Source organism: Stigmatopora argus, chromosome 23 (assembly GCF_051989625.1).
Source record: "Stigmatopora argus isolate UIUO_Sarg chromosome 23, RoL_Sarg_1.0, whole genome shotgun sequence".
In the NCBI taxonomy this organism is placed as follows: domain Eukaryota; kingdom Metazoa; phylum Chordata; class Actinopteri; order Syngnathiformes; family Syngnathidae; genus Stigmatopora; species Stigmatopora argus.
In genome coordinates, this window is record NC_135409.1 from 3873147 (window position 1) to 3895516 (window position 22370).

The 22370-nt window shown below is 46.3% G+C and overlaps 5 protein-coding genes across 8 annotated transcripts; 2 read left to right on the forward strand and 3 right to left on the reverse strand.

Annotated features, from left to right (window-relative positions):
- Positions 1-789: 789 nt before the first annotated feature.
- On the reverse strand, positions 790-6289 carry tspan11 (tetraspanin 11). 2 transcript variants are annotated; one of them, XR_013298330.1, is made up of 9 exons: positions 6131-6289; positions 5414-5521; positions 4935-5126; positions 3051-3125; positions 2881-2985; positions 2070-2228; positions 1906-1992; positions 1488-1624; positions 790-1170 (listed from the first exon to the last, which is right to left on the reverse strand). XR_013298330.1 is itself a non-coding variant. In XM_077593809.1 (8 exons), the coding sequence occupies exons 2-8, from the start codon at positions 5495-5497 to the stop codon at positions 1111-1113; spliced, it is 762 nt and encodes a 253-aa protein (XP_077449935.1). In that variant the 5' UTR covers positions 5498-5521; positions 6131-6289; the 3' UTR covers positions 790-1110. The 2 variants fall into 2 exon arrangements, 1 of the variants encoding a protein (XP_077449935.1); XM_077593809.1 differs by lacking the exon at positions 1488-1624.
- A 984-nt stretch (positions 6290-7273) lies between these two features.
- prmt8b (protein arginine methyltransferase 8b) lies at positions 7274-11149 on the forward strand. Its single transcript, XM_077593924.1, has 10 exons — positions 7274-7582; positions 8220-8435; positions 9022-9177; positions 9259-9322; positions 9398-9540; positions 9624-9711; positions 9800-9915; positions 10136-10286; positions 10550-10671; positions 10762-11149. Exons 1-10 carry the CDS (start codon positions 7514-7516, stop codon positions 10843-10845), a joined length of 1209 nt encoding a protein of 402 aa, XP_077450050.1. The 5' UTR covers positions 7274-7513; the 3' UTR covers positions 10846-11149.
- On the reverse strand, positions 11065-17312 carry cracr2ab (calcium release activated channel regulator 2Ab). Of its 3 annotated transcripts, none has more exons than XM_077593920.1 (18): positions 17168-17312; positions 16758-16916; positions 16573-16684; positions 16202-16391; positions 15977-16123; positions 15631-15721; positions 15476-15571; positions 15223-15410; positions 15069-15140; positions 14958-15006; positions 14805-14887; positions 14174-14681; positions 13971-14106; positions 12430-12511; positions 12190-12304; positions 12021-12122; positions 11371-11447; positions 11065-11298 (listed from the first exon to the last, which is right to left on the reverse strand). In XM_077593920.1, the coding sequence occupies exons 2-18, from the start codon at positions 16896-16898 to the stop codon at positions 11211-11213; spliced, it is 2277 nt and encodes a 758-aa protein (XP_077450046.1). In that variant the 5' UTR covers positions 16899-16916; positions 17168-17312; the 3' UTR covers positions 11065-11210. The 3 variants fall into 3 exon arrangements, with proteins under 3 accessions (XP_077450046.1, XP_077450047.1, XP_077450045.1); XM_077593921.1 differs by having other exon boundaries at positions 14174-14588; positions 16758-17034; positions 17168-17279; XM_077593919.1 differs by having other exon boundaries at positions 16758-17034; positions 17168-17279.
- A 14-nt stretch (positions 17313-17326) lies between these two features.
- Positions 17327-18977, reverse strand: ccdc59 (coiled-coil domain containing 59). The gene is made up of 4 exons (XM_077593925.1): positions 18273-18977; positions 17872-18202; positions 17700-17808; positions 17327-17628 (listed from the first exon to the last, which is right to left on the reverse strand). Exons 1-4 carry the CDS (start codon positions 18409-18411, stop codon positions 17458-17460), a joined length of 750 nt encoding a protein of 249 aa, XP_077450051.1. The 5' UTR covers positions 18412-18977; the 3' UTR covers positions 17327-17457.
- mettl25 (methyltransferase like 25) lies at positions 18498-21617 on the forward strand. The gene is made up of 11 exons (XM_077593922.1): positions 18498-18985; positions 19098-19271; positions 19336-19436; positions 19507-19992; positions 20058-20312; positions 20391-20420; positions 20657-20730; positions 20865-20958; positions 21154-21228; positions 21322-21393; positions 21474-21617. The coding sequence occupies exons 1-11, from the start codon at positions 18760-18762 to the stop codon at positions 21558-21560; spliced, it is 1674 nt and encodes a 557-aa protein (XP_077450048.1). The 5' UTR covers positions 18498-18759; the 3' UTR covers positions 21561-21617.
- Positions 21618-22370: the final 753 nt, after the last annotated feature.

Sequence of the window (22370 nt, forward strand, 5' to 3'; positions counted from 1 at the left end):
TCTCGACAAATATTTACAGAGAATGAATGTTGAAGCAAATTTTGGACTCAGGAGCAACCGTTGGCCGTAAACCAGGCCCCGGCGGGCCGTTTTAATCCCCGACAGTGACGGGGAATTCCGAAGAGAGGGGAACGAAGAATAATAGGCGGGTCATATGGTAACAATAGGATGCTTGGAGTTGACGTGCAAGGCGTGGAGGTAATGCATATTGTGGTTGATCCAGGCGCGACCCCAAGAACCACATCAACGCTTTACGAGGGACCAAAAGCGGTCGGAAGGAGGTGGGGAGAAATTACAGGGCGGCCCTTAGCCTGCATTGTAATTACTTGAGAATAAAACAGAGGTCAAGTTCAGATCTCAAGGAGCTCATCTAAGAATGTCACAGAAAAACACAAATGGCCCCTCAAAGTAGTGCTCAATTGTTCTCAAAGAGCTATAGTGCCCTCTTACGGCTCATATGACACATCACAATACGATTTTTTTTTAATTTTGAGGAGGAAAACAGAGAACTTTTGGATCATTCCACCCATTAGCACCCGTCGACTTAAAAAAAAAAAAAAAAGTCCTTTAAGAGACAATTATGTACCTCATTATGTACATATTTGATAAATTTTGTTAAACTAATGTTATATTTTGGCTCCATTTCAAGAAACGTGCAGCCCATGCCGTGGCCAGTAACGATCAAAAATTCACAATTCTTCTTCTTAAGAGCCATAAAAACACAATTTCACTCGTTGTGGCTGGAATTGAGAGATCATATTTCATTCCCCAAAAGGGATTGTACGTCCATCACCGTTAATGGCAGCCAATATATTAAGGCTACTCTGTTTTATTTTCTCATATTGTATACACTTTGAAGCACAGTTTTTGGTATAATCCGGCACAACGTTATCCGATATGCAAAGTGTCCGCTCTCCTTTTTTGGTATATTTAAAAAACAATCACCAATTGCTAACCAATTCCACCACTGAAGCATTTCAAAGACTCCTTTAGTAGGTCTAACAATAAAGTTTAAAAGGAGAGACTTGCTGAAAAGGCCATCTGCTGGTCAGTACAAGCAAAAAGACATGGACAAGGTCAAATGAAAAATCAAAAACTAGGCAAAATGTGTCAACAAGGCTCCATCTTGATCCTCCTGTACAAGCAGCAGGTGAGCGCCATCCCACAGATCTGAAAAGAGGAACGGTGGCATCAAAAGCCAAGGACGAGACAGCGAGGGGGGTGGGGGGGATGATAGCGGTTAATGTTACGGCCGCCAAAGCGATGGGCTGGAGTAAGAAAGCAAGTAAAACTCCAAAGAATGATATTCGCGTGAGACCACAGAAGAAAAAGCAGAGCGGGACGTGTTATTGGCTGACAGACGGCACAAACAGCCTCGCTTGGTTGGCGACAAAGCAAAGATGACAAAAGTCCACTGGGGGTAAATGATCAGCCAGCGCGACGGACGACATTGACGGCCCCGTGCATCACGTGACGCACGCACTCACGTTCATTCAAACTACGCTCACGCCAGCGGAGGAACGTGGGAGCAAAAAAAGGGCGACAATCACAATGCGGCCAAGTCTTCTTCCTCTTCTTTATAGAGAAGATAGATAAAGTAGGCCGTCAAGATTGCACCGGCAAGCTACACACACACACACACACAAATGTGGGGTTAACATGACAAACAAAACTACTGAATCCAAGAAAATCCATGAGCAGGTGATTGAAACCCGGATTTACGTGTTAAACGCAAAGTTGTGAATCAATATTAGGACAGAAATGACAAATACGTGTAGGCAGGCAAGAACATTTAGTGCGTACAATCTTTTTTTTTACTTATTTCGCACAACTTTAACACACCTTTTAGAAAGCACATTTAAAAAGTAGCTCAAATCTCATTCTTAAAAACTTTCCTCCACCTACCTGCAGACAGGCCACTCCGATTCCCACGGCGCCGATGATTAACAGGTGGTCCGCCAGGAACTGCTCTAGTTTGGTAATGCAGCCGCCCTGCAGACGGCAAGGGGCCGAGTCAAGTAAGAGTCCCGACCCTCGTGGAACGCCGCGAGGCGGGCCGTCCCGCTCACCTCCACGTTGTAGATGTTGGACGGGTGGTCCCGCGAGCCGCAGTCCGGCGTGACCGACTTACAGCAGCTGTCGGGAACCAGCCGGCCGCCGGCGCTCTTGGACGAGATGTACGCGCTGCTCGTCCAATCTTGGTAGCTGTCGCTGCCGCAGCACTTGAACTAGAGAACAAGATGGCAAACTTTGATTCCCTTTAGCACTTTCTGTAGCTATGTTTGGCCATTTAAAACTAAATCGACGTCGGGAGGAACAGTCTAAAGTAGATGTTTGTTTTCTCGGGTGACCCAAAAAGATGCGTACCCATATTTTATTCGATAAAAAAATCCATTTTTTAACGAATGTCTTTTCTGTTGCAGGATGTGAAAGGTGAACCTATGGATGATCGTTTTCAGCTATAGTTGTGTAAAAGTGTGTAAAAGTGATTGACAACTTTGTCAGACGAGTACAGGTTTGCTTGCAACGGAATGGTGGACATTTGGAACACATCTTGGGAAAGCCATAAATTGACTAAAAATTGACAGAAATAGCTGAAACTCTGGTGAATGGTCTTCCATAAACTGAATAATGTGTGATTGTAATTTGAAAGAAATAACTTTTTAATCAAAGTCACAATTGAAATTTTCATGGGTACGCATCTTTTTGGGTCACCCTGTATGTGACTCGTTGCGTGAGATTGAGAGCAATAGACATGTCATTAAAACCAAGACTGTTTTCGATCGTTTCAATACCACTGATTGGATGATGGGAGCCAATGGGTCTTGTTTTAATCATAATTTGCGCATGAAAAAAAGCTAAAACCTGATAGAAACATACGTCCTGCTGTAGTTTATCCACCGCCAAGGTGATGGCCTCCTTCCCTGGTTGAGCGTAGTTGTCGGTCATGGTCTGCTTGAGATGTTCCTTCAACTCTTGGCTCAGCTGAAATCAAACGACACATCATCTCAACGTCCTGCCAAAAATCCTCCAGCTCCATTTTTTCTTACCCTCTGGTAATAGACGTACGCCAAAACTCCAGCCACCAGTTCAATGAGGAAGATCAACAGCAGGCAGAAGAAATACTGCACAGTGACAAAAGGCACAAAATGAGATCCCCGTAGAGAACGCCATTAAAAACTTCCAGCGCGGCATTCATCTCGGTACGCGACATCCGGCGAGACGTTTTGACAGGGACGGGAGACGCCATTTTCTCCTGGGGGTCTCCATTATACCTGTTGACTACTTTGAAAAACACAAATCATCACACGGATCGCAAAGTAAACTAACGATCCAAGCCGAGCAACGCTAATGATGCTAATTGCGTCTGGTGAAGACTCGTGGTTACGTAAGCCGCAAAATGAACAAGCCGCCCACTGCTTTTCATACTCTCGCACGTTCAAACCGGAGTGTGGCGGGACGCGGGGGGGTGCTTGAAACATGAGCGGGGGGTTTGCAGAGACGTCATGGCAAATGTGGCCACGCGTCTATTGGTTACATACAATAGCCTCTTTGTGCTTCCTGCCCACTGGCGGCCTTTTTCGCACATGCTACACAAGTTAAAAAAAAGTGGCCAAAAATGTGTGATGAAACACACGGAAGCGCGCCAGATACGAGCACCTCTTTACCGCATCCATCGTGTCGATGGATACGAGCCTATAAATAGTCCCGCTGTCGTGGAGGTTCGCCTCCTGCCTGTGTAAAATAATGAGCGCCATTGCACCAATTTGTCGTTTTCTCCTCAGAAGAAAAAGGCCTCCCGTTGCAGGCATGACAGACTCACTCTAAATCTCACGTCAGGGAATGTATCGAATGCACAGAAAGAGCCAAGAAAACAGGATTTCATGTCACGTAGCTGACCGAGTCGACTGGCTACGGGGGAGTGCAGTGAACACCTCATAAAGCGGAGATGAATGACTCGATCCTGAATTGCCAAATGTACGATTTATGCTGCTGACTCACCTGTGTGTGAATGAGCACTTGTAGTTATTAGTTTCAAGCAAAGACTAGATTAGATAACTTTATTTATCCCGTATTTGGGAAATGTCATTGTCACAGTAGCAAGAGGGTGACAATACAAACACATACACATACTATCACCTTTTTTCATGCCTCTACTTAGAAATTCTTCCACATATGAAATATTCAGGTTATAAAAAGTCCCAATTGAGTTTGATTTATTTAATAAAGGGACATATTGATGAACATATACATATTCATGTTAATGAACATATATATGTAAATATGCTTCTTGAGTTTTGTGCGTGTGAGTGTGTGCGGCATAATTTTAAGTTGTGAAGTTTACGTGCGTGTCCATATATTTACTCAGCCGCTACTCACCCCCCACCCCCCACCCATCCCCCATGTGTGCAAATTCATTTTAATGGCTTAACAAATCTTTTTCTTTTTTCTCTTTTTTTGCATGCATACATTATTACGTATTTACATATTACATATTGTTACATACATATTTCATACCAAATTGGAATACTTTTATCATTTCTAAAGAGTTTAGTGGTAGTATTAAAGATCGTAGAACACATGTGTCAAAGTGGGGGCCCGGGGGCCAAATCTGGCCCACCGCATCATTTTGTGTGACTCGGGATCCAGTTCTTTTAATCAATTTATTTAAAAAAAAACTAAATATTATTTCTAAAATGGTCCGGCCCACGTGAAATCAAGTTGACGTTAAAGCGGCCCGCGAACCAACCCGAGTCTGACACCCTTGTCGTAGAACAAAGGACCCTAATTCAATTTTAAATATGCTGGTTTTCTTGAAAAATCCAAGTTTTAAAACCACTTCCACAACAATGTCATTTGGTAAGTAGAGGTAGCGCTTTACATGTAAAATGATAATGAGAAATGTGTTGGAAATTGGGCTTTCCCAAACTTACCGTGGAGAGGCAGCTCCTCTGCTCACGGATGACGGCGCAGCATCCCAGAAAGCCCGTGAGCACCACCAGACCACCTGCCAAGATGAGGATGTAGGCGGAGACGGCGAAAGCGCTGGACGCCAGCAGGCTGAGGAACTCGCTCTTCTCCACCACCGTCCACACACCCACCCCCAGGACGCCGGCACCGCCAACCTGAAAACACATTTACGTCAGCACTTCCTGCTCAACAATAAGAGGGAGGTTTCCTCCGGCGACCTCCGGCGGAGGAAATTCCAGCCGTGCCCCGAAGGCACCGGGGCTGAAAACCCAGACTGAAAAAATGTTCAAGAGTCACCCTGAGAGTGTAAACTTGCCAAAACCTGGGAAGTTCTTAAAGCTATTTATGAGCAAATACTGGCCAAGTCCATAAAATTGCTGCACCGTTCATTCTGGCATAAAAGCATTCTTAATACTAGAAGCGATAATCTTGACTGATTTACCCAAAAGAGCGAATTGAAGACAAACAGCAGGTACTTGAGACATACAGTCAGCCAGTCCTCGCCATCTTTATAAGCGGACGACATCTTCCTTTTTCATCCACTTTGGTGCTGCGGAAAGATTTAAAACACAAAAAAGGGCCCCATTTCCAGTCATGTTTCTAAATAGCCACATTTGATAAATAAGAAATTGTGAGGGGGGTAAAAGGGGGATCCACAACAAAGTTGGACCTCAAAGGACAATGCAAAGATAATAATTTTCCTGTTTATATAAATATAACTTTTGTAATAAAGTAGACAACCCTTTTGAAATAAATTGGGACTGCATTTAGACAACTTTGGGCATTTTGTTACGCTGCCTATCAATGTAAAATAAACGCAAACGCGCAATTTAACTTGACATCAACTAGTAGTTTAGCGTCAACTCCGTAAGAGGCGTTCATGCACGACGTCAACAAATCGGTGGCTTTAAACCCCCCGCAAATATCAGTGGACCCCCCAGATGAATTACAGGGCGTCAAAACCTTGGTTAAATTGATCATGCACGTCTTTTATTGCGTAATCTCAGCAATCCAATTCAATTCAATCAATGCTCCCAAACAACATCATCATCATCATGACCAACTGCGACACTGACGCATAAAACAAAAGTTGCGCGATAAAAACGGACCGCGAGCGCGACAAGGCGATATTTCGAGACCGATCGGACCCCGTACTCACCAGGCCAACGTTTAGCAAGGCGATTTTCCTTTTTTTTAATGATTTATCGAGCAAATGTGAGCAATGAAGAGCAATCGAGTGGCGTCTGGCTTGTTGCTGACAGGCTGTCCGGTGGAGACCTGGGTTGCTTTTGTGTGCAGCTCGTTTTTTAGAAACTTCACAACCATCACTGCCTTTTCCAACCTTGACATAACAACACGTGGATGCACACAGGGATATATGTATATATAAAATGAGTACTACGTTCAATTTACTGTATAAAGGGTTTTAAAAGGTCCATCTTGATTAATACTTAGTTAATAATCCTTTTTCCGACGGCCCATGAAAGCCTCGCACGGGGAGGTCAATGTGGGGTGAGAGAAAGAAAAAGCTGCTTGACAGACTGAATTCCACTCAACAACACAACCTCGGTTACAAGGGGAAGTACACATGATCCCTTTAGAATTTCACTAACAAGAATGCAGCGGTACAAGTGAATAAAAGGCTTCAAAATGGAGCACTTCTCTCTGGTTTTGCTTATCTTTAACAATTAGGACTGAGAAGAGGCGCCAGCTTGTTTGTTTGCTCATTCAGCTGTCATGCCTCGAGGCCTGCCGGCATGGAAAAGAAAGAAAAAAGTCATTAAAATTCACAATAGGCAAGCCGAGATTTGACATCTGCTTGTTTGGACACAAGCTGGAGAGACATCTGGGTGGGCTGACAAATGGAAAAACTTTGCTGAAATTGCTATGATAGTCATGTGCACAGAGAGCTGAAGGAAGCTACTCTGATTTATATTGTTAGTCGCTGTATTTCAATTTTCTTTCAAAGAGAAAAACATTTTAAACTGAAACTTTTTTAAATATACAAACTAGCATTCATGTTGTTGAACAGTCTTATAATTTATGTTGAAATGTAAAACAGAACAAAAAATTATTCCGTTTCAATACATGTGACTGTAATTTAACAAAATAAAAATGGCGTCTCACCTCGTCTATGGTAATATTTATTTTCTCTATATTATCTATATCTCATCATTTTTACTCTCGAGTGTGCTGCAGATGTACCAAATAACGTGGGTGTACAAAAATTCATTTTTTCCCTGCAGTGTGGAACGCCCCTCGGCTGCGAGAGAGCAAGATAGAGGGGGGAGAGAGTGAGAGAGAAAGAGAGAGATAGTTTGTTCATGTGCAAACTTGGTAGGAGCCTTCACCATCAAAAGGTGGAGGGCATCGAACCTGGAACCTCCAATGGGCATCCACGTCCGCTGAGTGACACTATAAATGAATGTTACTATCTTGCAACTTTTTATGAGATTTTTCCCCCCAATTATTTTTTTAATCCTAAAAGAGAGTTCTAGGGTGTGACATTTTCAAATCTCGTGCGCAAGTCTCGCCGACTCTCATGGGACTCGGTCATTCGTCGCGTTGCTTGCTGCTACGGCGGAAGATGGCGGAGGCGGACAGTTGCGAGGTAAGAGCGGACTTAAAGGGTTCCAGCAAAGAGAGTCACGAGTGCCCGGGCATCCGTGGAATACCGTGGCAGTCCATTTTAATGACGGGCTTGATAAATTAGGTGGAAATGTCGCGTCCTCGTGGAGGAAATCTTCCAGGTCGCTGTCCCTGTCCTTGGTGCTGAAATCGCTTTGGTCAATTGATCAAGTATATATACCGTGATTAATGCAATTGTGCGTGTGGGCTTGACTGGAAGTGTTTGTGTAGTCTATACAAAATATTGAACTAAAAGGTAGTGCAAGGAAAGTGTTTCTAATAATATTTCCCTCGCGTTCACTTGAATGTGACTAGACTATTTATTAGGAACACCCAGGAAGCAACTCATTTCTCCAAATTTGTTTTTTTCGGTTATTTATACATTTTCTTGATTCTGAAAATGTAGTTTTATTCATTTAGAATTGTGTACATATCTATATATATATATATATATATATATATATATATATATATATATATATATATATATATATATATGTGGAGTATGTTGCAGTGTTTTTTCTTCATTTTATACGAGATATCTTATGTATATACAATACATGCACACGTATATTAAAGAATGATACATTAATAGATGATACCTTTTACGTCATCCGCAGCGGCACCACCAGGCCGTCACCTCCCACTTCTCCCAAACCAACCATCCGCCTTTGGCAGTTAAACCAGCGGCTGCCGCCCACCACCACCAGCACGCGCCCCGCGACCCCCAGCCGTTCCGTGCCGCTCGAAGCAAGGGTGCCGCGTCCGTCAACCTCGAGGAGATGACATCACGCGACTATTACTTTGACTCCTACGCCCACTTTGGCATCCATGAGGTACAGAGTTACTGACGCCGTGTTCGCTTTAGCTATGTCCTCTCTATTTACAATTTGAATACGCAAATTAAATTTCAACTTAATATCAATGTTATAAATAATTGTTTTCCCGAAAAGAGAAAAAAACGCAGCAAACACTTCAACTTTGACTCTTCGCCCACTCAGTGAGCGCATTTGCTCACACGGTTTGCAATGTAAAACCTTGCGTAAACATCCTCACGATCACGTTTGCGTCCAATTGCAGCTGAGCGAAGGTTGTCTTTTTTTATTAACCTCATCAAATAACTTTGGCAGAAAAGACGATTCGTCCATTAGCGAGCGGTTTCATTAAAGATGCCGTCGTTTTTAAAGAGCTATTTTCGGAATGACTTTGCCTGCAAAAGGTGGAAACATTTGGGGCCATTTAATACTCGAGAGATTCCCAATTTAGCAGCAAACGGGGCCTTCGCTCTCACGCAAAAAGAGCACCAGAGAACAGGAAGCAGGATATCGAGCGGCTCCCACAGGAGCCGTGATCTGCTCCCGTCTATTTCCAGGCGGCGCTTTCGGCCCCAATTGCACACAAACTCATCTTACTTCCTGTCAGGAGATGCTGAAGGACGAGGTGCGCACGCTAACGTACCGCAACGCCATGTATCACAACAAGCACGTCTTCAAGGACAAGGTGGTGCTGGACGTCGGCAGCGGGACGGGAATCTTGTCAATGTTTGCCGCCAACGCCGGGGCCAAACACGTCTACGGGGTAAGCCAAAAGCTTTACGCTGCGGAAATAAATGAACTCCAGAGTTGGAACGCTTGGAAGAAGTGGGTTTGTTACCGATAGATCGAATGCTCCAGCATTTCGGAATATTCCGAGAAGATCATCAAATCCAACCATCTGCACAACGGTGAGATACGCGTCGCAGCAAAATGTCACGGTGGTTCGACGAGACGTTTTTTTCCACGCGCCCGTCTTCCGGCAGTCGTCACCATCTTCCGAGGGAAAGTGGAGGAGGTGGAGCTTCCCGTGGAGCAGGTGGACATCATCATCTCCGAGTGGATGGGCTACTGTCTCTTCTACGAGTCCATGCTCAACACTGTCATCTTCGCTAGGGACAAGTGGCTGGTACGGTACGCTGGAGGGAAGGGAGAGGGGGCGGGGTTCGCTCTTGACCTTTGACCTATCGACTAAAGTACCTTGTTTTTTAGAAACCGGGTGGTCTCATGTTCCCTGATCGAGCTTCCCTCTACGTGATGGCCATTGAAGACAGGCAATACAAGGACTTCAAGATACACTGTAAACCCATTTGAGTGTTTGTTTGTTTTAAAACTCTGAATTGGACGTCGATCGTCAATGAGTTCACGTTGAAAATGTGTGCGCGTAGGGTGGGAGAACGTCTACGGCTTTGACATGAGCTGCATTCGCAACGTGGCCATCAAGGAGCCTCTGGTGGATGTGGTAGACCCCAAGCAGGTGGTCACCAACGCTTGTCTGCTAAAGGTCAGGAGATTGGGAGATGAACCTGGACATTTTGGGACTGGATCACGAGGAATAACATCTTGAAATGTTTGAAAAATATGAACAAACACACCAACACGCCCCCACACACATGGCATGCGTGATTCAGTGGTGATCCACGAACGTATACTGTGCCTGCCTAGTCACATGGTGTGAAGAGAGAAAAGCTTACCCGTCTTTGTCGCTCCTCCCACGCACACAGGAAGTGGACATCTACACGGTGAAAGCGGACGACCTGACCTTCACGTCGGCGTTCTGCCTGCAGGTGCAGCGCAACGACTACGTGCACGCGTTAGTCACCTACTTCAGCGTCGAGTTTAGCAAGTGTCACAAGAAGACTGGATTCTCCACCGGTAAGTCCAGGCAAAAACGAGAAGAGACCTTACGCGAGGAATAGATTTACATAACTAATATGGTGGAATCGCCACGTCGGTCTTTTTAGAAACATTGTGCGCGGGAAGCCCACGGAATGATGTAACTTTGGGTTGCGTAACACCGCGTAGAGGAGCTCCTCCGTTCGCTTGGCGCCGCCGGTCCACCCCGAGGCCGGAAGGACGGCATCTGGAGAAAAGCAGTCTTGCGCGTATTGGTCAACTTCCGATCTTCTTCTCCGCAGCGCCCGACGCGGCCAGCACGCACTGGAAGCAGACCGTCTTCTACCTAGAAGACTACCTGACGGTGAAGAAAGGCGAGGAGATCTTCGGCAGCATCGCCGTCAGGCCCAATGAGAAAAATGTGGTGAGGTGAAATGATTTGGGTGATCGTTGTGAACGGTGGAATATATATATATATATATATATATATTTTAAATGCACCATTTTACTGCAGCGTGACCTGGAGTTCACCTTGGAACTCGACTTTAAAGGCCAACTATGCGACGCCGCCATCTCCCACGACTATAAAATGCGATAAGTCCCAGGGGACCAACTTCCCGTCCGGTGTTGACATCACCCAAATCAGCAATAACAAGGAAATGGCGGATATTTTCAAGACTGCAACAAAAGCTTAACGGACACTCCTGGATTTGTTTCGACTCCACCGTTTTGCAAAATAGTTAAAAAGTACTGGACGTCTCTCGCCGTCGACGGCAGTGGACGAGTTAAGAATGCCTTGAAACATATACGAGATGAATTAAAGTGCAAATAATCTGCGGATATTTTATTCTTTCTAAAATATAGTGATTTTCCCCAAAATTGAACGAGATGTAGAACCCTCGCCTCGACCTATCGTAATGGTAGAAGAGAGTTTTTAAGGTAAGTCCGTCTGCAAAGGTGTGTTTACTTGCAGCAGGCTTTCTTCTTCAAGGGTTGCGCGCTGAGGATCACTGTCGTGTCTCGGACTCGATCTTCTTGCTCCATCAACACCCTAAGCAAGAGAGGGTCAAGATATCTAAAGTCTACGCACACATGTCCAGGCTGTCGTTTAATGGCGTTCTACCTGGCCAATTGCGTCAAGGACTCGGCGACATTCTTGCCCGTGTAGGCGCTGACTTCGTGGAACATCACTTTGCTTTCCTTAACAGCAAAACAATACAGGAACAAGCTATAAAGTCTCACGACACACTAAACGACAGAATCTTGTCAAAGAGCATTTGAAAATAAATTCACACGTCTCCAAAAGGCTGGAAATTGGTCAAGAAAAATGATTTTTGTAATGAATTGCCTCTGCATAGTTGAAAGCAACGAGGTCATCAAATGTGGGGATCCCGGCAGAGGAATCTGACTTAAAGGAAAATGTTAGTCGAGACTTTTTGTTTTTATTGTGTGATGAGTTGAAATATGAAATTTAAATTGGATCAGAGCGTGATTTTCCTGATAAGTTTAAAGCAGAGGCAAAAAAAAAAAACAACGCAGGTGAGCGGCGGACACGGAAATCGTTTACCAATAAAAACAATAGAATTTCCAGGAAAAATAAGCAATTGGGCGACTTCCAATTACTGAGTCTGGCAACCTGACCAATGGAGAAGTATGATTCCATTTTTTTACAAAAAGAAGGACTGGATTGTTGCTCATTGAATTCTAATCGATCCAATTCAGTAAAATACAGCCCGTCATTTAAGAAAAGTCCAAACAAGATGATCTCCACACCTGAGCAAGCCGTTCTGCTTCTTTAAAAGACACCTCCCTTTCCCCATCCATGTCCATTTTGTTACCCAGAACCAGAATTTGCACACCTTCTCCCGCTGCGTCCTGACGAGACGAAAAGTTGATATCGGATGAGGACTTTAAAAGAGCGGGGAGGTTCCCGAAAACAGACCTTGACGTTGGCGAGCCAGGGCCGCAGCGCCTTGAAGCTCTCCTCCGACGTGACGTCGTACATCACCACCACGCCGTCGGCCTTGCGGAAGAACTGCTTGGTGATGCTGCGGTACCTGCGGCGACAACACTCGACTCCGTCAACCCTCGGCTAATTGCCGCCGCTGGCGCGCTGACAATTTAATGGCGCTTTCCGCCCAGCTTGCAAATTCCGAAGATTAAACGAAGGACGGTCGCTCACCTCTCCTGCCCGGCTGTGTCCCAAAGCTGCATCGCTATCTGCATGTTGTTCAAGGTTAACGTCTTCACGCTGAAGTCCACGCCTGATTAAAAAGCAGACTCATTTCAATACAAAAACAGTCCAGTGAATTAAAACATTGAAAACCCTGGTAGACGTCCAAGCCATTTGAAGTGGATATTATAAAATATATATATACATTAGTGTATTTACATTTCCCAAAAATATTTTTTTTTAACATGCCAGATTTTGACCCATCAGCTAATGGAGATGCGCTGTTTAATTGAGTAGGGTGAGAAAATCAGATTTCATGCAGAAAATGGTTATTAGTCCCTGAACAAAAAACAAAATCTAATACGGTGGTACCTCGAGATACGAGCTTAATGCGATTCCGGGCCTGAGCTCGTATGTCGATTTTCTCGTAACTTCAACTAAAAGAAATGAACTAAAAACAAATGAATTCGTTCCAACCCTCTGAAAAAACACCAAAAACAGGATATTGGATTGGAAAAACATTTTTATTTGTTCTAATTCGCCATCTATTAACAAAGTAGCAAATAACTAGTGGTTTAATAGTACTAAAATGTGTTTAATAGTACTAAAATTAGACGGATTTCGCGGAGGGTAGAGAGGGACAGAGGGGTGGGGGGGCTTTTTTGCACGGCAACGCGCTCATAACATAATTTTTTTTTAAATGAACTTGGATTACGATGCAGACACTCAAAAATAAATTTAATCTAACCTTACACTAAAGTTAATTCTAATTTAGTTTTAAATGTTGATACCTTTCTTCTCCCAGGTTGGCTCTATTTGCCCCGCCTCCACCCTGACTTTCAGATGCAACCTATGGAGGGTTGTTTGCTTTTGTCTTCCCTTCAAAATATTCCCAAAATGATGCACACAAATGTCCTCACAATAGGATAACGCACGACCACTTGCCAACGAGAAGTAGTATATACTCCTCTTGTATTAGCGATCGCTCCGCCATTCGCACTGACTAACAGGAAAAAAAAAAAAACACTGAAAAAAATGCAACGCTCCGCCCAGTGCTCATAGAGATATTACACGAGGGAGTTGCGACCAGAAAGAGAGTGCCCAAGATGTTCTTAGGACCAGCCTCTCGCGTCCGCTGTATGCTCGTATATCAAAATTTGTCTCGTATCTTAAGATAAATATTTGCTCCAAATTTTACTCGTATCTCAAATTGCTCATATGTTGGGGCACTCAAGGTATTACTGTATAATTTTTCCTGAAAAGAAATAAATAAATGATTCACCTGTTTTTTTTCACATTGCTTAGAATTCAATTCAAATCTAAGATTATCCATATGCCAACGTATATTCTTTATTGTATAATTTTGACCCTGGACATCAAGGGACGCACGCGCACATACCCACACACACACGCACACCTCGGGGGGGATTGCTGCAGGATTGGGCAAAACAAAAAGTAAGCAAAAAAAATCCTGGCTGACATAATCTTAGTGTGAACCTGAAGCCTTTTCATGTGACTTGCACCCCTTCACAAGAAAAAAATGGACTGACCCACTGTAGCAGCAGTGGAGGGGTAGAAATGTCCCTCGCAGAAGGAGCGCAGAAGTGATGTCTTGCCCACACTGGAGTTGCCCACCAGGACCACCTTAAACAAACGACTTGGCCCTGACACGGATGTTTCTGCCACCTTAAAAACGAGATTAGTGATAAAAATTTGAAGTGGTGCAAAATTCAAAAGCTCTTGCGTCACATACATGCTGGGTCTCCTTCCCGACAGGCTGCCCCCGTGGGGACGCGGGGGTCTCCTTCAAACGGCCAGTTTTCCCGGATTCCGAACGCCCACGGGCCTCCTCGCCGTCTTCTTCCTCGCTGAGTTGGTGCAGGAGAAGCTGCGGCCCCCCTTGGAGGAGGTGAGGCAGGTGGTCCTCTTCGATGGAGATGACCCGACGGAGGGGCCAGCCGCCCGGGGGCGAGTCGGGGGCCTCGTCTGCCACGTCGGGCTTGGTCTCCGTCCTCCTGGGCCGCTCTCGCGCCGTCCTCCGAAAACTCGAGGAGCGGGCGATGGCCTTCTTGGCTTTGGGCCTCACGTTGTGAGCTTTGGAGGAGGCGGGGGGCCCGTAGCCGTTGGGCGGTCCGCCGCTCTTCTTGACGGCGATTGCGTCGTCCTCACTGCATGAAGAGGAAGCAACAAACACGATTTGAAGGTGCTCGATAGGCAAGGCCTCCAATGACTGGTAGGAGACCTCCGGCACCACAGGAGATCTTGGGGAAAAGAGGAGAAACAGAGGATGTCCTCAAATGTTAAAGAAGGAGTGGATGTCATTCCCCCCAAAAATGGCCGATCCTCTGTTTTTCCTCCTCGTTGGGCCTGTCGTAAGGAGTCACCTTTTAGCTGGATGGCCGCTGTCGTCGAAGGCGCCGGCCAGGCCGGCTCGCTGTTTCTGCTTCTTCCTCAGAGACGTTCTTGGCTATTTTTAACACAAATAAATGAGTTTAAAATACTCCCCGCGATTTGATGAGGTTGGAAAGGAGACTCACCACACCGGAGCAGATGTCGCGCTCATCCTTGAGATGTTTGTTCATCTCCCTGAGGTAAGAAGAGACATTTGGAGTGGGCCGGAAACGAGCACACCTCCTGATTGGACGTACCTGAGGAGGTCCAGTTGCTTCATGAGGCTTTGTTTCTCTCGTTGCAGTCCTTCGGTGACTCTATACATTTCCCTGCAGGAACACGCGAATTCAAAACGGATTGGAACGGATCCACAAGCGATAAAGTCGGACAATGGGCGACGACGTGACCCACATCTCCTTCTCCTGGTGCAGACGCGCCGCCTGTTCCTGGAGCATGGCCAGCTGGTCCTGAGAGACCAGCAACTCCTGGCTGGTGCTCTCCAGCACCCGTGCCAGCTCGTCGTTGGTCACCTTGAGCTTGACGTTCTCCACGTGGCTCTCCTGCTTTTCGCTGTTCAGCTCGTGGCATTCCAACTCCAACTTGGGACGGACGCAAGCCGGTTCGGAGGAGCGACGTGATGGACGCCACGAGTCAAGACGCTCACCCTCTTCTGCTTCTGGAAAAGCAGCTCCAGCTCCTTTTCCTTGGTAGTCAGCTGGTCTTCCAGATCCTGGCTTCTGGACTGGAGACGCTCCGTGTCCTGCGAGTTGAGGGGTCCAAGTCGGCAAAAGAGCCGGCAGAGAGGTGAACTTGAGCTACCTTCAGCACTAGCTTTTCCTTCTCCGTCTTGATCTGCGCTTCCATTTCTTCGTACAGGTGGCGGATTTCGTCATCGTGGGTCGCCGCCTTCCTGCGTTGAGGACATTCCAGGACTTCACGGTATTTGCGTATTACTTTGGAAAATCATTCGGGCTTATCATGTGGGAAAGTAACCCTAACAACATGGATTCAAACTCTCAAAGGTCACGGCGGGATTGCTCGAGGTTCAGCTTAGCGGTCATTTGACGCAAATAAAATCTGCTTAGTATTATTTCTTGCGGAATTACAGCGAAACATGCTGGTTAGTCATTCACAGGGCCAATTCTTTACTTCTGCCACCTCTGACCTTTGGAGGGCGCTCTCCATGTCACACTTCTCCTGGTGCGCCTCCTTGATTTGATGGGTGACCCTGGCCAGGAACTCCTCAAAGTTGGACAGGAGATGAGGCTCGTCTCGCCGCAGCTGCGCCCACAGACTTCGCACTTCGCCCGGGCTGAAGGGAAAGAAAACAAAAAAACATGAGTGTAGTCAGTCTTGCTTTGAAAATTGGGTTTTACTAATATGTACTCACTCCTCGAAAACATGACTGGCTCCGAGGCTATCCAGCAGCATGCAGAAGTGTCGCTCCTCCTCATCCTCAACCCTGGACAGCTTGGCGTCCCATTGGCTCTGGTAGAAGGCCTCCTTGGTCCTGAAACTCGCACCCGGCGTCCGGATCGGCTCCTCGCTCACCGAGATTCTCCGGCCGTGAAGAAACTGACCTGCCATAAAACCGCTTGGGATTTATTTCCAATGGCTCGCTGCCATTGACGGTCATCCAATCCACTTTGACTGGGAGAGTCAAAACAAATTGGACGTCCACCGCCGTCAACAGAAACCCAATGAGGCGAGCGCCGACACTTTGAGAAACGCCGAAAACGGTCGTGAAGACAGCAAACGTACTGAATCCAAGAGAGAAGGCCTCCAAGGTGAGGTAACCGCTACGTTGCGTATCCAGAGAGTCGAAGACGTCTTCCAGTTCTTCAGCAGACAGCGGCAGCTCTCTGTGGAGCCTCTGACAAGCGCCGAGAAACCACCTCAGATGCCTCCTCACGCACACACACACAACTCAGCCGGCGGGTTCTCACCCTCATGTCAGTGCGCGTGATGAATCCCCGACCGTCGGCGTCGCACGTCTGGAAGAACTCTTTGGTCTTATCCAGTAGGGCGATGCGACCCCAGTCTGAACCGCGTCTGCCGGGCTGTCCGCACTCCTCCTTGCGCGCCATCTCGAATGCGCACTGGATCTGAGAGCCACACGTAGGTCAGCTTGGAATCACGTGGTGTTAAGCATGCTGAGCTCTTTGGTTGATCATGCCAGGAAAAAAAGGGGTGTTCCAATGAATGAGCAGAAAACTGCCAGTTCTGTGTTAAGGCACAATGTTAAGTTTTTTTTTTTAATATGTCTAAGAGCTGCAAAACTACAAATGATCTACTCGGAAGTTCTTACCGTCAGTAAAGTAGCAGAAAGCAAACAAAAGCGTGCTAGTCCGCTTACTCAGTCATCCCGCGACCATGTGAAGTCATGAGGGCGCAGACCCCAGGCTTTTACAGAAGGAGCGTAATCTCTTGTGCGATTTGGTTTCCATGGCAACATCCCATGTTGAATTCGTTTCTCGTGAGAGGCGAGAGGGGCCGGAAAAGGATTCGGAACAAGGAGTGTTTTCACGTTTATTAAGTAAGAATGCACAATTGAATAAACTTGCACGTTATCCCAGTATATTAGAATGCAATCTTGTGGTAAAAATGTGCAACATTAATGTGTTTAAGAAGCCAAATTTGGCATTTTTATTTTTTTTCTGTATTTTTCTGGATCTTCTGAAGTAAGTAGTCCATTTGAAGATTGAGGTTAGGCTGCCCCTTTTTGGTCTTTTTGCACAACATCTGAAAGGTCTCCTTTTTTTTCTCCTTATACTTCCGGATGGCCTCTTCTCGCTGATGCTTGCGCTTTTGGAAATCCTGCAAAACAGCCAAACGGATTCGAATTTTAGGCATATTGTACAAGGAGAATCACACAGTTGCAAGGTGACCTCTTCTTTTTGCCTCCGCTTTTCTTGGATTTGCTGGTACAGCTCCTCCGACTTCTGGATAGATGACTTGTGGTCCATTCTCTTCTTCATGCGGTTGCTCAAGGGAAGCCTAAAAGGGAATATTTAAAAGAATGACACCTAGGCGCTTATTTCAACTTCAGGTCACCCTCACCTTTCTATCATCGCTGCTGACGTCTCTGTATCTTTTTCCTCGGGACCGACAGGAGGTGTTGGATCAGAATCAGTCGTGTCCTCAATCGCCATCCCTTCTTCCTGATCGTGTTTTTTCATTCTCATTTTGGCTCGGTTCAGTCTGCTAGTCCACATCTCTTTCTTCTGTTTCTCGGCCTCGGCCACGTACAAATGTTTGAGGTGATCTGGATATTCATCGTGGTAAAGCGATGACAAGGACGTCTGCTTGTTGATATTTTTCTCCTCCTTGCGCACGATCTTATTATATTCATGCCTCACTTTCTCTTTACGCTTGAAAGCAAAACCTTGACCTGGAACAGATAAAAGCATGTCGATCGGTGGCTAGAATGACATGTACGAAAATAAAAAGCCAATGTTTACCTTCTTGAATACTTCCTTGGAAAAATTTGTCTACCGGAATCCATTTCCTCTTTTTGACGCCAGCATTTTGTTTTTGTGGATTCTTCCAGCTTCCTTCTTGAATCGCGCTTTTCTTCGTTTTTGGATCAATAGGTGCCATTTGACCAAATACTAAATGTGGGAGCGCAAAATACTGTTTACATGTGCTACGGCTGCGTGCATTGCAACACAGCTGTCGCTGGATGATGACGTTGTAAACCGGCGCGGCTGAACATGCTCAAAACACTATCCTTCACTTATATCCGATGTAAACTAAGAACCATCCATTTTTTTAAAATGAAGATGAATCAAAATATATACGTGTGTTAAACGCCCAAACGGTTTGCAAAGTGTTTTCCTATAGTGTTAGATCGATTATTTTTTTATCAACTACTAATGCCTAAGTAGATAAGAAAGGGACGCTTGACATGGATTGCGACTGTTGGCCTAATTTTTCAGCTTTTTCACGATGATTCCTCCCTCGATCGACCTTATGGAATTGCACCAACGCATAAATGAAGTCACGCGGTTCCTCGCTGCTACTTTGAGCATCGCAAACGCGCACACGGTGGAGTTTTACACCCACGACGTATGGAGTCGCTTCGTGGCCGTCACGCCCGAGGAGGTGCTGACTGCTATTGGTGTGGATGGCCACCAGAGGGAACCCGGGCTCCAAAAACAAAGTGGAGCCACTGGTACAGTAGTCAAATGAGATTGGATGTGGACTAAAAGCTAAATACATATAAACTGAAAATGATGCCTTAACAATGATTATGCAATTTCAACTTGTGTTGTCTCCACGAATAGAGCAATCGAAAAGCACATTTGGATTTTGCCCAGACACAAACCGGCTGGTTGATGTTCACGAACTTTTGCGTGAGGCCAAGGCCCACTCACTTCCCGCTTTGGGGGTCTGCCTGAGCCGAGACGAGCTTTTGGAGGCCCTTGGGCACAAGTCATCGGAATTAGGAGCTGAAACAGGTATGAAAGTTAAACTCCATCTAAATGCTTCGGATGGAACGTTCATCGTTTTGGGACCTTTCAGGTTCATACGAGCCGGATGAGTTTATGAACGCAAAAAAGTCGCATGAGGTCCAGTCCATGGCGAAGGTAGTGGACTGTTTAGCCAAACACTGCAGAGTCAAACAGGAAAGTATTATTTCCGAATGCTTCTTATTGTCTCACTTTGTATCTGATGGACATCGTATGGTTCCTGCAGGTGATAGACGTGGGTTCGGGGAAAGGTTACCTGAGCTCCTTCCTATCCCTGCAGCATGGGCTACGCGTTTTTGGCATCGACTCATCCAGTACTAACACACATGGTGCCCAGGAGAGGAACCGCAAGCTAAAAAAGTTCTCCAAGGCGTACCAGAAGTGCAGAAACGCATCAAGAGAAAAGCAAGAAAAGCCGGTAGTCGCGGACATCCAAGTTGCTAAAGATAAAGATGCCTCGCGGGAGCTGCTAACGCCAGACCCCAACCCTATAGAGGATCTCTTCCTCAACGTCATGTCATTGGATGCGACACAGTCAGGGAGGGCTTCCCCGAGCTCACTGACCGATGAGGAGAGGCAGAGGAGAAAGCGGGAAAACCTCGAGAGAAAAGCCCGGGGCAGAAACAGCGTGACCGACGCCGTCTTTTCACCACTCACGTCTTACGTCACCGCACACACCGAGCTAAGGGAGCTCATCGGCGAGCTGGAGGTGAGCCGAACCCGTGGAAGAATTACCTTTGACTGTTGAGCTCAAACCTTTCCTCGCGTCGCTAGCATGCGGTCTTGGTGGGCCTTCACACGTGCGGCGACCTGGCGCCCAGCACGCTCCGGATGTTCACGGCGAAAGCCGAGCTGCTCGCCGTCTGCAGCGTGGGCTGTTGCTACAACAAGCTCTCGGAGGAGTTCGAACCCCTCACCGAAAGCGCGTGCGCGGAATTTTCACACGGCGCGTTCGGGTTCCCTCTGAGTCAGCACCTTCGACGTCACTCCTGGTTCTGCGGACGCAACGCCAGGATGTCGGCGTGCCTGGTGAGTCGCAGCCGTCGCGTGCGGGACGCCGTGACGCGTGGTTAACGTGAGCTTTTTTCCCCTGGTTGACAACAACAGGCGCTGGAGAGAGTCACGGTGGGCCACGGGGTGAGTACGCCTTGAGTCAAACAAAAATAGATCCAATATTTGCTCATCATAGACTTCACGGAAGTGGTTTAGGGGGCCCCGGGCCAAAACCCACGCTCGACGCCGGCTGCCATTAATATGGAATGTTTATAAATATTCATGCAATCGCTCCACGGGGAGGAAGCACAACACAAAAACAGACTCGATTGAACTACGCGTGGCTCATCTGCACTTTTTTCCTTTTGGGGTCACACAAGATTCAGATGGAGTCGCTCTTCTACCGGGCGGTCCTGCACGTCATTCTCCGGGACCGCTACAGGGCCCATAAAAGGTAACAGGAAGCACATTTGCCTTGGCACCCCAAATATGAAGCATATGGAAACGGTTTTCATCAATTGAAAATGACTTGCTGTCCATACTGCGTCGACTTGTCGAATTAATGACCATTAATATTCCCGTTCTTAGTGAGAAGCGAGTAGGAAATGTCTACGCCAAAGTGAGATCCTTTGTGGATTACGTTCGACGGGCTCTTCGCAAATTGGACCTGGACGATTCCCAGGTCACGATCACATAACGAGCTTATGGCTGACGGCGATAAACGTCCGATCCGTTCCCACTGGGAGGCCCGGCGACGATCTTCCGCTGCAGGCCCCTCCCAGTGGAATTGAAACTGACGTCTATTGCGGTCAATGGCAGACAACGTTAACATTTTTTAAAGTGAATCACACACTCCTTGACGTTATTTTCCACGCAGCTTTCCGACGACGACATACAACGGTACCACGACGCACACTTGCCGCGTTGGCCTGAGATCCACGCTTTTAATTTGGTGGGCATTTTCACGCCATGTTGTAAACTCACTAAACTGTCAAAATATGACTTGATCTGAAAATTAATGACCCCCCCTCGCGTATATGTGTAGTTGAAGGTCACCCTGGCTCCATGCATTGAAGGCCTCATCCTCCTGGACCGCCTTTGCTACCTTAAAGAGGAGGTAAAATAGTCATTATAATAACAAACAGTACTTTGGGGTAAAATGAGCAAAATCAATTACATTTTTTTCTTTTTTTGCAGGACGAGAGAGCCTTTTCTGCTTTGGTCCAACTGTTTGACCCGCTTTTGTCGCCGAGATGTTACGCTCTTGTTGCATTGAAGGCGTGATAGTAACGCAATTTAAGTTTTTTTGTTTTTGTTTTTTAAATAAAGCTTTTAACAGATGCTAGTGTTGCAACGGTATTGATACAGTGTGAAAATGACGTCATCGCTATCTGAGAGTAGTGAGAATTAAACCCTCCCACCAATTTGTATAATAGACGTCCAATCCATTTTCAACCTCATTTGCTGTCATCCCTCCCTCTTCAAATAGATTAGACGTCTTCCACTGTTAATGGCAGCCAATGAGATGAGGTGAAAAAAAATGGCCAAGAAGAACAGCAAATGTGCATTTTTAACTCATTGTCTGCCATTGATGGGGCTAGACGTCCAATCCACTTGAGGCTGGAGGAGGACAGTGAATGAACATCTGCTTCAAACGGTTAAATAAAGGTAAAAAAAAAAAATTGTATGGGTACAACTCTAACAGATACACCTGCTAAAAGCGGCTGCTGATTTTGATTGAGTTATGACCGTTTGGATTTCACTCAAAGCTGCACCATGTCTTGAAAATGCGGGTTTTTCAGGGGGCAGCCGGGCCCTTTGGGGGTGCTTCAGGCAAATCCTGGACGGCCATGCTGGTCTGGAAAGAGCATTGCGGAGAAGAGGCCTTGACCTCACTTTAATCTCTACAGCTGTTTTCCTTACTCTCCCAATAAATCTTCAATGTTTGGAGAAGATCGCAGACGCATGAATTATTCATGGGATCGGACGTCGTGTGGAGCGGCAACACTCGCCCTCGTCGGGGGCTTCGACGTTTTGCGTTACTCGGGTGAACCTTCACACTGGCGGGCGGGGAACCTTGTCAGGAATGTTTCC